This window comes from Lissotriton helveticus, chromosome 11 (genome assembly GCF_964261635.1).
Source record: "Lissotriton helveticus chromosome 11, aLisHel1.1, whole genome shotgun sequence".
NCBI classification, from domain to species: domain Eukaryota; kingdom Metazoa; phylum Chordata; class Amphibia; order Caudata; family Salamandridae; genus Lissotriton; species Lissotriton helveticus.
The window spans coordinates 1,131,018,719-1,131,036,473 of NC_136072.1; the positions used below are offsets into that span (position 1 = coordinate 1,131,018,719).

Below are 17,755 nucleotides of genomic sequence, written 5' to 3' on the forward strand. Positions count from 1 at the left end.
CTTGTTTTAGATTTACGAGGCCCCTACCCTTTGTGACCTTGTCTGAGCTCAGCCCCGGTCACAGCCCCGCGCAGTGAGCAGCAGCAGTGCCGGGCCTCGCAGTAGGCCTCAGGCCTCCGACTGTACTCTCGCGCCAGGCCACACTGCTTCCGACCCGCGTCTCGCGCCAGGTCCACGGCTCCTGCCTTGTCGCCTCGTGGCAGGCGCCAGGCTCGCGCCTCCTACCAGCTCGCAGGTGTCGATTGACCTGCGTCTCGTGCCTGCCCTCTGATCCGCGTCGCGTGGCCGCCCTGTGACCCGCTGCTACTGGTGGGAGCGGGGCTTCGGCCCCGCGCGGCCTCCTCGGAAGCTGGCAGTTCGCGTTTGAAAATCCCAGGGAAGTCGCGGCCCGAGAGGAGGGCTGCGAGAAGTCCATGTCGACGGGGAAAGCCCAGTCAGTCCTGTCAATGGACCAGCACCGGTGAGGATTGGCGTGAGTGGGCAGGGTACGGGGGGGGGAGGAGTGGGGCGGGCTGCGAATCCTTCTTATGTTATAGAATTGGAGAACGGAAGGTGCGATCACCGACAGGATATTGGAGCAGGACACGGGGAAAGGAAGCGGAGAAGCCACAGTTGAAAGGCAGGGAAGGGCAGAGCGTGTCTGTTTAAAATGGTGATGCCCAGTGCTTTAAATGGGGAAAAAATAAGTGCAGGCACTTAATAAAATAGAGGTGCGACATGTAGGCGGAGATAAAGGCAAGATATGATCATACATAATAACTTTTGTACTAGTTGCAGTACATATTAAAGCACACGAGAAATGCGTTTATGTCAATACTTTTTTTTTAAAGTTTATCCGTGGTAAACGAATTCCGTTGTAACGCATGCGTGGTAAAGGCATGCGTTGCAACGGAATTCGTTGTATCATCATATATTCCCAACTTGTACATTTGCAATTTTTCTTTCTGTTTGTATCTCTTCCTTGTGTGACATTACATCTTGTACATTTGCAATTTTTTCTGTGTGTATCTTTTATGTAACGCATGTAATCCTAAGTCCTTATGTTTTGCAATTGGTTCTTATGTAAAGTGCTCTGACAGCTTTGTGTAAAGTGTAGGGGATCAGAATTTCAAGTGGGGTCTATGGTGAAATGACAGTGAGGCAATCACACAGACACAGTGATGGGCTAGTCGGACCGGAGGTACCGAGCGACTCCGGCCCATTTATTTATAGCCTTCTGGCCACGCCTGGCCAGAAGGTAATACAATTGTGCTCGTGCTTCCGGCCATAGTCAGCCTTGGGGGAAAACCACTAGAGCGCTACATTCCTTCCCAATTTGGTCTTTTAAGCAAATCAAAGCAAAATAGTTAGCATGCAAAGTCTGCTAGTATCTGGCTAGGCCTAAGGTTATACTGCTGCCGACCTCGCGCCGGTGCTCACTCCGAGCTGGTTCTCTGCGGCCGCCTTGGTGACACTGGGGCCGCAGCAGGAGGGGGTGTCGATAGATCGGAGTGATGAACTTCTTCTGACTCACTCGCAGTGTTACACCCTACTGGTAGTTCAACTGGTTGCTCTGTACTGATGGGTGTAGATGGTATCCGCTTGAACCATGAGACGTTCCTCGTCACTTCCTCTCCATCGCATTGCGCCGTTATGGCAGTGCCCTTGGTTGTTCTGATTGTCCATGGTACAGCTTCATAGTGGGTTCGAAATTTCGCTCGAATGAGTACAGAGTCTCCTGGCATTAGTGTTCGGTCTTGGGCTCTCCTCTTCCTGCTCGCCCTATCGTTGGTTCTCTTCCGCCGGGCTTGAGCGCCTTCAGGGAAGTCTGAGTCAGGCACCCAGTTTTCCGCCATAGGGAGCAGATCACGCCTCTGTCCTGATAACATGAGTGACCAGGGGGATCTCTGAGTCGTGCTGTGAGGTGTACTCCTGTACTCTCGGAGAAAGTGTTGGAGCACCTCTTCAGGGTTTGTTCCTTCTACTGTAGCTATTCTTAGGACTTTGTTGATAGTCCTCATGAACCGTTCCACCTCTCCGTTTGCCTGGGGCCATTGTGGTGTGATACGATGATGTTTCACTCCTAGCCCTTGCAGGAACTCCTTGAACTCGCTTCCTTGAAAAGGAGGGCCATTGTCTGTCTTGAGTCGCTGCGGAATCCCAAACATGGCGAAGGCTTTGCTCAGGATTGGCTGTATGTTCGTGAAGCTAGTGGATTGAGCCAGTTTCACTATTGGATATTTCGTGTAGCTGTCCATTAGAACTACTGTAACTCTCCCATCCGGGAAGCTGCCAGAGTCTAGACTGACCCACGACCATGGCGATGGTGCAGGGTCTTCAGTGATGATTGGTGCTGGAACTTCCGCAGTGCTTGTTAGTTGACACGCTCGGCGGTTCTGCACTACCGCGTCGACGCTGTTCTCCAGATTGGGAAACAATACTTTTTTACGCATTCAGCCTTTCATTCTTCGGGTGCCCTGGTGTCCTTCATGGGCTAGCTTCATTGCTTGGTCCTGCAGTGCCAGAGGGATTACAACTCGCGGTCCTCTTAGGATGAGTCCATTTTCTGCGATGCTAAGTTCGTTATGTACTTTCCAGAATTGGCCCAGGCGCAGCCGGTCTGCTTCACTCCACCCTTGGACATCCCGTAGGAAACCTTCCCAGGATCCTGTCTGTTTTGCATTCGTGACTCTTTTCAGGACTTCATTGTTAGCATACTGTGTCACGATTGTTTCCGCTGACAGGGCTTGGGGACAGGCCCATTGCGATACCATGTTTACAAATTCTTCCGTTTGCCTCTCTGGTTCTTCTTCTAGTGCTGCGTCTACAGTGGGGTGTCGAGAGAGGAAGTCCGCCGGGTTTTTTGCTCCGGGTCTATACACAAGGTCCATTTGATATTGTTGGATTTGAATGGCCCATCGCTCAATTCGCGGCGGTGGATGAGAGGCTGTGCCCTTAAACAACGGTATTAGCGGCTGGTGATCTGTCACCATTCGAAATGGGTGTCCAGTTATGTAGAGGTGGAAATGGTTACAGGCCCATTTCACAGCTAGGGCCTCTCTTTCGATTTGAGAGTATCTCGCCTCAGTTGCAGTGAGCGCCTTGCTTGCGAATGCCAATAGAGCCGGTTCTGTCTCTTGTGTGAGCAGGGCCCTCAGCCGGACGGGGCTGGCATCCACTAATATTTCAGTGGGCCTCGAGGTGTCGAAATAGGCCATGGTGGTCCCATCCAGTAGTGCGGCCTTGACTTTGGTGAACGCTTCTTCTTCGGCGTCTGTCCATTTCCATGGATTCTCCTTCTTTGTCAGATTCCGTAGGGGCTCAGCAATGGTGGCCAAGTTCGGAATGAATCTGGTACAGTATTGGGCCATGCCCAAGAAACTTCTCACCTCCGACGCTGTCGTTGGGGTGGGGGCATGTTTGATCGCCTGAGACTTTCTGGGGTCCACTTGAACCCCATCTGAGTTGAATACGTAACCAAAGAACTCTATTGACTTTTGGAAGAACTTGCATTTGTTCTTGTGTAAGGTTACTCCGTGTTCGGCTAGTCTTTTAAGTGTGGACTTCAGCCGCCGATGATGTTCCTCGTTGGTTTTGGAGTGTATCAATATATCATCGCTAACGTTTAATACTCCTTGTAAGCCTGATAGTATTTCTTTTATAGTGTTTTGGAATATTTCGGCTGCTGATGATATCCCGAAGTTTAACCTCTTGTATCTCCTGAGGCCTAGATGAGTCGAGAATGTTGTTATGTATCTGCTTTCTTCGGCAAGCTTTAGCTGGTGGTATCCAGCATTCAGATCCAGTTTCGAGAACCACTGGGCTCCTTCAGGTCTGTTAGTATATCATCGACTGTGGGTGTGATGTGTCTTTCCCTCTTTATCGCCTTGTTGGGCATTCGCATGTCTATGCAGATTCTTATTTTCCCTGGCTGCCGGGGTTTTTCTGCTATCACCATGGGTGATACCCACGGTGTCGGGCCTGTCACTTTGTCAATGACCCCTTGCTTTTCTAGTTGCGCTAGCTCTTGTTCGACTGTGGCTCTCAAATGGAACAGAATCCGTCGGAGCATCAAAGCAATGGGTTGGATGGCCTTGTCGATATGCAGTTTCATAGGCTGTCGTTTGATTGTCCCTAGCCCTTCAAATAGCGATGGGAATAGTTGTAGGATATCTTCAGTTTGGAGTACCTTGACGGCGTTGGCAAACGCAATGAGGTTTAGATCCTCTGCGGTGTGGCTCCCAACTAGCAGGTCGGCTTCTTTTGTCGACGACGTGAAATGTCGTCGTGACTTCCCGGTCTTCTGCTTTGACCTGTGCCAGCATTTTGCCTCGTAGAGGAAGTGGTGTTTGGCTGCCATACGTCAGGATTCGGATCTTGGACGGCGTTAGTTTCGGCTTAGGGTTGAGGTTCTTGTAGTGCTGTATGCCCATCACATTTACTGTGGCACCCGTATCTATTACCCCGGTGACCGATGAGCCATCAATCTGGATCTGGCACTTTGGCTGGGGTCTCCGCCTCCTCTTCAAGTCTTTCGTGAATGACACGAAGTAGCATTCGTCATCCTCTTCAGGGGAGGATTCGTCCAGGCGTGTGTGGTGGGGGTGTCGGGATGTCGTGGGTCGTGACGGTTGAGTCTCATCAAGGGCTGACTGCCTGACAGCCCCAGTGACTGTTTTTTTTCCTGATGGGTTTCTTCCGCGGAACCCTCCTCGGCACACACTTGCAAAGTGGTTTGGCACTCCGCACTTGGAGCAAGTCTTCCCTCGCCCAGGGCAGCCGTCTTGGTTGTGTTCCTCTCGTCCGGAATAGCCACATGGCGGCCGTCGTGGCGTTCTGGTCGGCCATCTTCCTCGCCCACTTCTACCTGGGGTGCGAAAGGCGTCCACCCTTTCTGTCTTTACGTTGGTTCCAGCATATCCTTGAGGATTGAGGGCGGCCTCCATCGCTGTGGATCGGGGATCGGATAGTTCATGCGATCGTGCAAGGATTAGTATTTCGTCTAACGTGATGCGTGGTTGACGCAGTATCAGCGTCCTCAATGTTTTGTTCCGGCACCCTTGAGTGAGCTGCGCGGTGACTTCTTTTGTTTGGTCATCCTCTGTACATGTGCTCGCTCGCTCTCTCACACGTGCATGGAACGCATCCATCGTCTCCCCTTCTCTTTGCCTCGACTGGTGGAATTTAAATCGTTCATAATGATGGTTGAGCTGAGGATCAAAATGTGCGTTAAGCGCTCGCACAGCAGCGTCATAGTCATTGGCAGCTCCAGTGTTTGGGAGATGAGCGAACAGCTTGTAAATCTCAGTACCTCCAAAGTGTATAAGTAGCGATCTTTTGACCTCATTGTCCTTTTCTCGGGTGGCCACAAAGTAGTTATTTAGTTGTCCAATCCACACTGCCCATCTCGGTGCTACTGTTACAGGATCGATCAGCTCACTAAACGGCGGCAGAGCTTGGATTTAGGAGTGTGCTGATGGCAGCGTTGGTGGCCCTGCTGGTTGTGCTGAGAGTGCTGCTTGTTGTTGGCCTACTGCCGCGGCGTTTGGCGGGTTCAACATTGTGGGGTGTTTGCTGTTTGAGTGTTTCTTTCGTGCTTCTTGTGACTTAGGGCTTTGTTACACGATTGTTCTGTAACTTTGCTCTTGGTTTTGCCAGTGCTTGTTACCTCTTTTGTGTTTCTTTCGGGCTTCTTGTGACTTGGGGCTTTGTTACACGATTGTTCTGTAACTTTGCTCTTGGTTTTGCCAGTGCTTGTTACCTCCTTTTTTCTCTCTGGTGTGCCGTGGTTCGTTTGTTCTTAGGGGCACTCCTGGGTTGTTGTGCACTCGTTTCTCTGCCTTTTGTCATGTAGGCGCGGGGTTAATTTCTCTGCCCCTTCTGTTTCACCTTTCGCGCGTTTACTCGCGCTGGGCCTTTCTCCCTCTGCCGGGCCTTGCTTCTTCTGCGCATGCGCGCCTCTGTTAGCCGGCAGTCCGGCCTTCTTGTGAACAGGCCTGCCGCTGGTGTTCGCGTCTCTCTGCTGCTTGCCTTGCCGGTGTCCCTACGAAGCTCCTGACTCACGCTGCTCACCGGTGCGGTCTATGACGTCGCCAAGCACGTCACCTTGGGCGGTGTTCACGATGTCGGGCGCCTCACCTCGCGCCGATCCTTCGGCTGCTGCGATACTTCATCAGACCTTTCCGGTATTATCATTTCAGTTCTTCTGGGGCGCTCATTACGGTCCCACCCTCGTCGCCAGTGTAGGGGGATCAGAATTTCAAGTGGGGCCTATGGTGAAATGACAGTGAGGCAATCACACAGACACAGTGAAGGGCTAGTCGGACCAGAGGTCCCGAGCGACTCCGGCTCATTTATTTATAGCCTTATAGCCTTCTGGCCACGCCTGGCCAGAAGGTGATACAATTGTGCACGAGCTTCCGGCCATAGTCAGCCTTGGGGGAAAACCACTAGAGCGCTACATAAAGTTCACGCTATATAAAATCGCATTAAATAAAATGAAATAAAATAAATAAAACAGATTAAGTCATTACACATAATGAAAGCCATGGTGGCACTTTCACCGGAATGGTCGCTGCGCATTTGATTGACAGTGCAGGGTCTGTCTAGAGATCCTGTCCTGTTAATCACAGCGTGACACAAGCCCTTTCAAACCACTGCAGTTTGGGGGCATTCAAATGAGCACTGCAACTCTGCAAAAGGCTACTTCACGTCTCGGTTCACTACAAGCTCATCGGAAGCAGAGCGGCATCTGCCCTGCACTGGAGGAGAAACCTAACCGGCACCTGCCGTGCCGTGGTTCAGGGTATCAGTACTCTCCCTGGCTACAGCGAAGTGCCGGTACTGGCGGAATTTTTTCCCGGAATTGCCGGTACTCAGTACCGGCGAGTCCCAGCCCATTTAAAGCACTGGTGGTGCCGTTACAATGAATAGAAAATAAACCTTTTAAACCAATGTACGTTTGCAAAGAGTGTCCTCTCTTTGAAGTTCAGGGAACCATGTTGCTTTATTGGAGGATGAACCTGATTGAAAAACAGGGCGAGATATCCCCCCTAATGAGCGCGGTTCAGGATTTGGGATCCGGGAGGGCCATGAATAGGTTGACCAACTGGCATGGGTGCAAATTCAGGACGGTGAGTGTAAAAATTCAAAACAGGGTCAAAATTCAGGACAAAAATTCAGGATAGGAGGTCAAAATTCAAGACAATACTTTGGGTCAAAAGGTACGTTTTACAAACACACCAAAGGAGGTCGCACAATAGTATATAAATAATCCCATCTATATCCAAACATATTTATTCATTTGCAAACCTATCCATCATGTATCGTTCCATCCACCCTTTCACTCATCCATCCACCCATTCACTCACCGACCATCCACCCTTTCACTCATCCATCTATCCTTTCACTTATTATCCATCTATTCACCCTTTCATTCATCCATTCACCCTTTGACTAATCCATCCAGCCATCCACTCATCCCTTTACTTACTTACTTGCCCACCTTTTCATATTAATTATGAGTTGGGTATTAGTTGCATACAGAAGAGGCCCATCAAGAATTTCACCTTTGCTATTGTTCCTAAAGCAAGGGGTGGGGTGGGGGTAGGGTTCACTATGCCCTTGAACATAGACCGTCTGAAAAAGTGGAAGTCATGAGTCATGCGTGATGCACAGTGCCATGCCTTGAGGTGACTGTGACATGGTGTTGTTTCCAGGGCTTTAAGCGAGATGAAAAAAGGGGGGCTCTCCAAAGGGGATGTTTGATGTAATTAAGGGCATGGCTTAAAACACCTAGGCTAAAAATCTGTGCTTAGCATAGTGTGCCGCCATACTGGTATTTTGCCTCTTTTGTCATTGCATCCAGATATATAACACAACAAGTAACGTTACACCTACAACAAGCCAGAACTGGTTGTTAGTTGCATAAAATAAAAATGCAGCAACCATGGCTTCGTTGAATATAATATTGAAAATGCACGTTTCTACAATATTGAGATTGAATGAACTCTAGCCCCTTCTTTTCAACTTGTTTCACCAGCTTCTTTGAATAAACTGGATTCTCACGTAGCAACATTGGGTTTTTTCACATTCCTGTACATTCCTTCCCTCTAACAGAATGCGCTGCCCTAGACTGTGGCAGGAGAAGGCCACCGCATGCAGTAACACTCCTAGCTGGCCCATTTTCTGTATGTGGCAATCAGCTGCAGACAGAATGACGATGGATGGAATGGTGCTGCTCTTGTGCTCTAAGGAGTAGGGCGAGGCGGCCCCAGCGAGCTGAGGCTTCATGGAGGGAATGGTGATGTTCCCTGCAATGCCCAAAATTACGGATAAAAGGCGTCCGTAAAAAGGATCCTCATGTACAACGGACGTGAGGTCCATATTACGGACGGTCCGTAAAATTTACAGACGGTTGGTCACCCTGACCATAAAGAAGCAAGCATAGGTGGGGCAGAGTCTCCCAGGTGTCTGAGAGCTGGGTCTGCGCATGCTGGATGGCCTTGTATGGATGTGAGCTGCATACCATACCTACTGCCAGGTTCGGTCTAATAGCTTTAACTCTGTTTTTCCAGAGGTTTAAACCTATGAGCTTGATCTCTCCTCATGCTTCTTTCTCTCCTGATTTCACCCGGCAGTCCAGCTCCTCACCCTCTAACTCCTCCCAACTCACACTCTTCACCTCATGCTAGTCTCTTTCCAACCTATCCAATTGTTTTCCCTACTCATTCTCCACTTCACTTTCATATTTCTCTCACCTCAACCTCTCTTTTCCCCTTACCCTAGTATCGCACTCTCCTGACCTTGCCATCCTCACACTCTGCGTCAGCTTACTCTCACTCCACTTCCCCCTTCCATTTACACTGCAACCGTCTCTCCATGTCACCCTTTCTCTCTCCATCTCACCCTTCTCTCTCTTTTCATTGTCCTTCTCTCTTTCTAGCCCCTCTTTTTCCTTCTTTCTCTTCTTTACCCTCTCTCTTCTTCACCCTCTCTCACACTTGCTGACACTCCTGCCTTTGACTCACCTCTCTCACATCCTCTTTTTTCCTCACTACCCCCTCTGCCTCAGCCTACACCCTGTTACCCTCCTGTGTCTCTGCTTCACCCTTCTCTCTCGCCACCTCACCCTATATTCTCTGCCTCACTGTTCTGGTGCCCAAACAACCACAGGAGTAAACTTCTAAGACCACATGGATATCAAGGGAAGGCACCTAGAGAGTCTCAGGGTGTAAGGCAGAAACCAACTGCCAAGTTCAGCCTAAGTCCAGTAGCCACTGGCCAGCTAGGGATTTTGATAAAAGGCCCCTTGCACCTTGTTGTGTCCCTCAAGTCACATCAACCAACAGACCCTTGAAGTGCACTTCTTTGTGCTGGATACAAGAGGGATCAGCTCTATTCATACAAGGCTCCTCTTAGGTCACAGACAGCAGGTCCAGTCCTCTTCCGATCTTCTACCGTCCTAGACAGTGTTCTGAGGAGGGTACCTTGTGGTGCCACATTTATGATTGGCTCTAGCTACTTGGTGGGGCTACTCATGGGTGAGGCAAAAGTTGCCAGGTGCTGGCCTATCTACTTTTTTTCAATGGTTCCTGTTTTCCTTACTGAAAACATGTCCAACATTGCGTCAGGGTAATTCCATGATGGTCAAAGTCTACAGCACATTAAGCTTGGGCACTGATAGCTGATGGTGTGTAGTGGAGTGTGCTATGGAAATGACTAGTGTTCTTCCTCCTATAACACTAAAATCTAGTTTGAAGCAGGCCTTGGATCCACTACAAAAAAAAATGGGGCAGAGGTCTGGTAAGACAAAGAAGGGTCCTTCACCAATCAGACAGCGGATACACAAGAAATATGATCTGATTTTCAAGGGAGCAACATGTTTACATGTGCCTCAGATAGGCCTTTCAGCCAGAATTTAACACTATGTGCCAACAGAAGGGGTAGTAGCAATCACCCTGAATGTCTAGCTGAGCTCAGAGGAGTCATAACTGCCCATTCAGGTGGACCTGTCTATCAAAGTGGTCTAATGTGTGGTTCCTTGAAGGAATTTCTAACATCAATAAAAACGGAGTATGATGTGGGCAGCTGTTGGAGAGTGGATGCAAATTAGCCTCAGGAGCTTCAGACATGATAAATGTAGCTTTCCAAAATGTACCTTTCTGTAATACTTATTAAAGTCCAACTTTACAGTTAAATTGGATTTTTAAGAACTATTAAAAATAATGGTTTAATTATTTTCCTTGCTGATCCCAAACCCAAGATAGCAGTGTTAATGTTTTACTCTGGTCTTTGTTTATCTGTATAGGACAGACAAGCCTGCCACAGTGAAAATAGCTTTTGGGGCCTTGTCACTGTAGGAGCATTGTGACATACATTTTCTATGTGTCCCGCTTTCAAAATACTATGCACTCTACCTTGTGGGCTACAAGTCCTACATAGAGGAGACTTTTTCACATTTAAAGGGAGATATTTGCCTGTCAAAACGGGTTTTTTTAACAGGTTGCATTGCAGGTGTTACACTGCAGCAGTCAGGCTGCAATGGTAGGCCTGAAGCCATTTTTTTCAGGCCCACTCTGGATTGCACAATAGGTGCTGCAGTCCACAAGTGAAATGTAACTGACTTTCAATTTATAGGCCCTAGATGGATTTTCTAGGCGATATAGTAGGGACTTATAAGCAATTTAAATGGGTCAATTAGGAATAATCCAATATAGCCATGTTTAAAAGGAGATCACAGGCACGTTACTCTTGCTTAGCCAGGGGTAAGGTATACAGAGTTAAAAAAAAAAGTAAAATAGTTTACTGAAAAAGGCACAAAATCTTGAAGTGACTCTGGAAGGCTGAGTAACAAGGTTTGATCTTGTGAAGCCACAGGTTGTAAAAAGATGTTCACAGCAAGTGCATTAGCCTAGTATATTATCTTATCAGTTTTGGACCCGAGGGGTAACATCTGCACTATTATTAAGGCCAACGGAATAATGCAACAGGAGTAAGACCAAACTATGCATCAGGGTTGACTAAATTATGTAGCACAGTGTGGGGGAGTAGTTCTTAATTAATTTACCATTTGCTACACGTTAACACTGCCTGGAGCAACGTTTAATCTCATTAGTACCAATTTAAAACACAACTAAAGCAACTGAAAGCTGACCAGTAAGTAAACGTGTATGTAAACATGTATGAAGGCGCTTCCACTGCTTATGATGATTTTCATTAAAATCTGCAAATTATGCAGCAGATGACGGGTTATGTGGCAAATGCGACAAACCCATAATTAGGCAATAAACGCTGCATTTGCAGAATCCATAATTATAGTGGCCCTGATTATAATCCATTCCGGTCTATTTATGTGACAAATGAGAGAATTTGTTGAGAGAGAATAAATGCAGTCACCGGGTCCCCCAAAGTGTGGTGTCTCTTTAAATTTCTATTAATTATATTAGCGAGATATGCCTTCTGCAAGCACATCTGGAGATTGAGAGTATCCAGGACAGCGGCCATGGAATTGTTGCCATGGCTTTCCTTTGTGTAATAGGTACTTGAACTGATTCTTTCTATTCTGTATGTATGTGGTATTGGAGAAACTTTGTCTCTATCAGTGCTTTTTGCTTAACATAATGCCATAAGCTGGGCCACTGGAATGATACGATTCTGCAACTTCAGCGTATTCGACATAATTATGGATTTGCCACATTTGTCACATAATTCACCATTTGCTGCATAATTTGCAGATTTTAACAAAACAAAATGTCGCTTCTAGCTCATACAGATCGAAAGTTACTAAATAAGCAGCGACATGTGCTGTTGCATTGTGGAAAGCCCTTTAAAAAAGGTTCCCTGGTTACCTTTCAATTGCCTATTGCTGTACTTCGATGTTAAAATGGTAATAACGAGGTGTAAACTTTTCCAAGACAGTGTTAACGTGTACAAATGTAAAAATAAACGAAATAATACTATCACAAAATGCTCCATATTGCCACATAATTTAGTAAACCCTGCCACAGAATTTGTTTTCCCCAAGTCACATAATTTTAGTGGCCCTGGTCATACGTTAGGAATAACGTCACAGCAAAAAGAAAATATGACAAACCATTACTAAGATATAGATCCTGATTGTATGCTCATTTTCACTTACTTCCCTTGCAATGGCAAAATTATTCATACTGTTTCTCTCATACAACTGTTTCCATCTCCTAATTACTGGGAACTTGTGGTCTAGATGTAGTGGAGGTGTCTCAGGTACCCCTTCAGTTTATACGTGCACATTAATAGCAGCCACCTTCCTGTGTCTCCTGTGGCATCATCCCTCTCTCCATGCACTTAAAGTAGCCCTAGACATTAGCATTATAGATCAAAGCTGCACCGTTACACCTTGATTGCAAGTCTGTGTAATTTTTTTTATTAACTAAAAGAACAGACAACGTTTTTGTGCTTGTGCATGGGCCTTGGGTAGGCCGTGGTGCCTGGCGCGAGTTAACCAGTACAGGAGAGGACTGACAGGGAGGAGGTGGAGTAGGGGAAGGGTTTAAGGTAGGAGAGTGAAGTAATGACAGGTAAGTGATTTACCCCCGGACCTTTATGGGAGTTACAAAGACTATAATGACATACTAAATATTCATTACCTCCTCAACCACATTTCATGCCCCATTCCCTGCTAAATGGAGCGGTGAGTGTCTGTCTCACTGTGGATACCACCAATTAAAGCTAGTTTCTTCTCTTTCTAGCATCCCAATCCACTATTCCCTTTTTCTATTTATAATAAATAATGATCTCCAATGGATTGTTTTTTAATTGTGCACTTCTTTTGGAAGTTTCTGTTATGGATGTTTGTGTTGCAGCAACTTGGGCAAAACCTTCTATATTTGATTGAATTATGTCCAAGGAACTGATGTGCATTTTGGTACAAAGGTTTTGCGTTCAGGCAATGTGCCATGAATTCTGTTGAAACTTAATAAACAGATGCATTTCTTTTCAATTCAAGTTTTCTGGCTAGCATGAATTCTGTTGTACAAAACGAGGGGTGGCAGAGTACTTGCAAGCATGCTAAAATCCAGTAAAAAAATTAAATCGTTCTAAGGACTCAGTGCTCAAGAACAGGGGGGAACAACCACCCGAATGTTCCCCAAATTGGGACATGACCTCATGCAAAGGTGCAGGCAACTGCACAGAAATAAAGTCTTTTTCACAGTGTTGTATGTGCAATTTTTTTTATTAGCTCATTCTGCAATACTTGATAATTGACAGATATAGCCAACATTTGTTTTGTCTTGTCACTTAAGACATTGACCTCTGTGATAATTAATGCTTTTGTGTTAAAGTAAATCACAAGGAGATATTGTAGCCGAATACCTTCTTGAATCATGTGATGTGGCTCGTATCTGAGCAAGGCGAGTCTGTACAGTCTCTCAGCTAATGGCGTTTGTGGGAGAATATCAATTTTGAGTCCATATTTGTTGTATAAGTAAAGGATGAGGTACATGTTATATGGTCCTTAAGCAGAGTAACAGGACAGGTTGCACGAAGGGCGAGTATTCAAATGTCAGGATTCTGGGTTTAATTTTTGAATGCAGATTTATATAGCGCAAACTTGACCCGAAGGTATTGGAGCGCTTTACATGAGCACCGGTTAACGTTACACAAGGACACATTCAGGCACGGGATGATTAAGTGATTTGCCCAAAATCACATCTGTGTCCCCGAGGCTCGAACCTTGGTTTCCAGCACCAAAGTCGGCAATCTAGCCGTCAGACCACATCCTCTCACCTAGTTCCCGCGAGTCACGAGTGTCAGGATCTCACAAGCGCCATTAGCTGTCAGACTGTACATACTTGCCTTGCATATATACCAAAAGACACACAGATGATGGAGGGAATGCAGAGTAAATTAAACATTCATCCCAGTCTATAGATCAGGGCTAAATCCATCGTTCTTTTGCTCACAATGCCACTCCAGTTTAGACCCAGCCCATATGCAAATCAGTCTTGACCCTGTGCCTCATGGGAACAGTCCAGACCGAACTGCCAAGCCAAGGTCCTACTTTGGGCGGAAACAAGCATACTGGAACCGGTTTCAGGACATCACCCCATATCAGCCAGGCTTGCTTGAATCCAGTGACACAGTGAGTCGGATGTATGACGTTACAACGCAGGCTATTACAACGCCTGCCTTTACAACGCGGTTTTTACATCGCATACCATTACAACGCATAGCGCTTTTGGGTGCTGGATAGTGAATAGTTTAATTTACTATTCCAACTCCAGTCCCCGTGGACACTAGGGAAGGTGTTGGATAGTAAATTAAACGTATTCCCTATCCTAGAGCGCCCCCCAGCGCAATGCGTTGTAATAGTTTGCGTTGTAATGACCACGTTGTAATGGTAGTGCGTTGTAAAAGTTTCGTTGTAAGTGATGTTTACCCAGTGAGTCCAGGACCCACGTCTGGGCATACCCTACGCATTTAGTGCGAGAGAGCAAAAGACACAGATGATGGATAGAATGCAGAGCAAATCAAACATTCACCCCCGGTCAATAGATATGGGTAAAATCCATCATTCTTTTGCTCACAATGCCACCCCATTTCAGACCCAGCCCATATGCAAATCAGTCTTGACCCAGTGCCTCATGGGAACAGCCCAGACCGAACCGCCAAGCCAGGTCCTCTCTGAACCTGGCTTGGCAGTTCAGGATGTACTGTTCCCATAGGGAGCAGGGTTCAGACTGATTTGCATATGGCTGGGTTCAAACTGGAGTGTTATGGGGAGCAAAAAAACTATGGATTTAGGCCCAGATCTCTGTACTAGGGAGAATGTATGACATTGATCTGCATTCTGTTCATCAATTGTTCTTTTTACATTTGCATATATGCCCGCCACATCACATGATTCGAGGAGCTATTTGGTTACAATACCTCCTTGTGATTTCCTTTAACTTGCAAGCATTAATTAGCCATGACAATGTCTTAACTAACAAGATGAAAAAGGTTTTGGTTGGAATCTGTTCATTGTCAAGTATTGGAGAATATTAATTCGGTTGAGTTTATTAGTCCTTATCAAGGACATTTTTAACTTTGGCATGTCTGCATTTAGGTGGAGAAGGTAATGTCTAGGGGTAGATGTATCAAGCCTTTTGCGAATTTCGGCCTTTGCGAATTGCAAAAGGCTTTTTTGCATTTTTTGAAATGTATTAAAAAATCGCAAAATAAGGAATCGCAAAAATGTGCGATTCCTTATTTTGCTTAAGCATTTAAGGAATCGCAAATTTTGCGATTCCTTAAATGCGATGTATGTGGGTTTTAGAAATTGCGAATTTGGGTTAAGAAATCGTAAATTACCACCAACTTGTAGTTGGTGGTAATTTGCGATTTCATTTAACCCGTTTACTGCTTCGAACGTTCATCGCCAGTGCTGAATGTTCGAAGAAACGGGTGCGGCCGCGTCGGCCAACGGAAGTGCGCAGCACTGGCAAGGTAGTGCTTGCGACGACCGTTGGCCGACGGCAGCACTAAAGGGGTTAAAAATGCCCTATTTGGCATTTGTGAAGGTGGCATGTGACGCACATACATGCCCATAGGGCATGTATGTGTGCCATATGCACACAAATGTAAATTTCAGGGGTGCAGCAGGGTGTCTTTGAGACACCCCTGCACCCTTGAAATTATTCTCAATTTGCGAATTCGCAAATTTCGATTCCCAAATTAAGAAATATTTCGCAATCATTCCTATGGGCCTCCTGGCCCATAGGAATGCATGGGAAATTATTCCTTATTTGCGAATTCGCAAATTGCGAATTCGCAAATAATTAAGACTAAGAAATCGCTAAAAAATAGCGATTTTCTACATACATTCCATTTTGCGATTTCTAAATAGCAATTCCTTAAAAATCGCTATTTTGAAATCGCAAAATGGAATTTTGATACATCTACCCCTAGATAACTTGCCAGTAATCTTTGACACGCAATTTCACATTCCTCGTCCCAGTGCTTATGTTCCCATCCTTCCTCCTTGAATTGAACGAGCGGTGTACTTGAGAGCTTACATACAGCAAGAAGTTAGGAGATCGTTCTTTTTAAATAGTTAAAGGGGATTGTGGATTGAGGTGATAGAAGGAGAATAAAGTAGCTTTAGTATTGGATGTCCACAGTGAGGTGGAGCCTCACAGCTACAATTAGTAAATATAGGAACGAGGAATTTGGAATCGGAGTAATTAAGGTTACCCGTAAGTAATCTAGGCATTAGTGATAGGTGTGTTTGTAAGAGAGAGAGTCTAACATTGCTGCTTTATTTTAACATCACAGATATGCTGTTTCTTTTAGGTGTCTCTGTCCAACAAAGACAAAGAAAAGAGACTTGAGAAACAACTAGGACGACCATGAGCTGTCCCATCAGCACCATGAATTACCAGCAGGTGCACCAGGCACTTGACAAACAGTTTCGATGCCTGGAAGAGAAGTACCGTCGCACAATGGAAGAGCATCTCAGGGCCATAGAAAAGAAGCACTGCCTGGAGATGAAGCAAGATCAGCTTCTGAGGGCATGTCACTCTCAGAATAAGGACACCCAGGACAGGTCCGAAGAAGACCAGGATTTAAAGTGCCGGGAGACACAGGAACAGGAGCAGATCATGACTGACCAGTACAGAGAGTACAGGAAGAACCAGTACATGGCCATGGAAGAGGAGTACAAGTGTCTCAAGCAAAAGCAGGGCCAGGCTCTAGAAGAGCAGCGCAAGCAAAATAGGGAGCTGGGAGACCAGGCCCTGAAAGAGAAGTACTGCCTGTACAAGCAGCTTCGAGAGCGCTGCAGTGAAGAGCAGTTCAAAGGGGACCTGGAGAAGCTCCGCTGCATCAAAGAAGGACTTTGCCAAGAGGGTAAAATGGTCAAAAGCCGGTCTAGACCAGAGCAGCTCCAGTACAGGATTGAAACACAGGACCCATGCCTGCTCTTCAAGAGAAAAACCCAGGACACCCCATGCCAGCACCGCAAAGAACCGCATGCACCGCCTTGTTGGTGCCAGCGGCAATCTGTAGACACAGAAACACCCCTGCGTGCAGAGGGGCATCTTGGGTACTATGCAGATGATGAAAGTTCCTGTGAATCTAGGGTAAGACTCGAAAAACGTAGTCCAGTCATGTTGTGACCGCAAATGAGAGCTGTGATGAAGTGGTAATTCCAAATCAATTAGGTTATAACCAGGCCTAAGCTCCATCTCGTTGCCAGTACAAGCAGACCTTTTATAGGGCAGAAAGGTTTCCGGCCCCATATCTGCAGAAATCACGAGAGGCACCTTTACACTCTTCCATCCACACCTATAAGAAATTCTGCATTCATTCCCTGATATCCACTTTGAATTCTTTCCCAGGCCATGATTGAGACACAGGTTATAGAAGCTCCAAGCCGAGGGTCACAGAGCCACAGGGGGTCCCGTTCTCATCTCCGAGGTAACGGCAAAATGTTTGGGTAAGACAACAAAAATATGTTGCTACAAAATCGTGCCCAAGACATTTAATGAAAAGCAAAACATCGTGCTTTCGGCAACTATTAACAGCCACACCAACTTTGCCTTTAAGTATGGGTGCGTCAACTCTGTGACACTGGCATGTATTAATCACTTATATATTATTTGCGATCGGTATGCCACCTCAATATTTGATAAATAGATTTAAGGTTTCAGGTCCTTGAGGGTGGAGAGAGATGGGGGAGCAGGGTGTTGTGAAAAAGCCTTTGTCTGAATCCAAAGCAATGAGAAATTGTTCCCTTTTTAAACAGTGCTTTTAA

The 17,755-nt window shown here is 46.3% G+C and overlaps 1 protein-coding gene across 2 annotated transcripts in view; it reads left to right on the plus strand.

The window, feature by feature from the left end:
- Nucleotides 1–289: 289 nt before the first annotated feature.
- Nucleotides 290–17,755, plus strand: part of LOC144792711 (uncharacterized) — a 1,012,556-nt gene continuing 995,090 nt past the window's right edge. The window contains exons 1-2 of one of the 2 annotated variants that reach the window (XM_078667877.1): nucleotides 290–460; nucleotides 16,294–17,081. In XM_078667877.1, the coding sequence (XP_078524003.1) occupies nucleotides 16,350–17,081 (732 nt within the window). In that variant the 5' untranslated portion in view covers nucleotides 290–460; nucleotides 16,294–16,349. The remainder of the gene's footprint in view (nucleotides 461–16,293; nucleotides 17,082–17,755) is intronic. The other variant, XM_078667876.1, reaches the window with a different exon arrangement.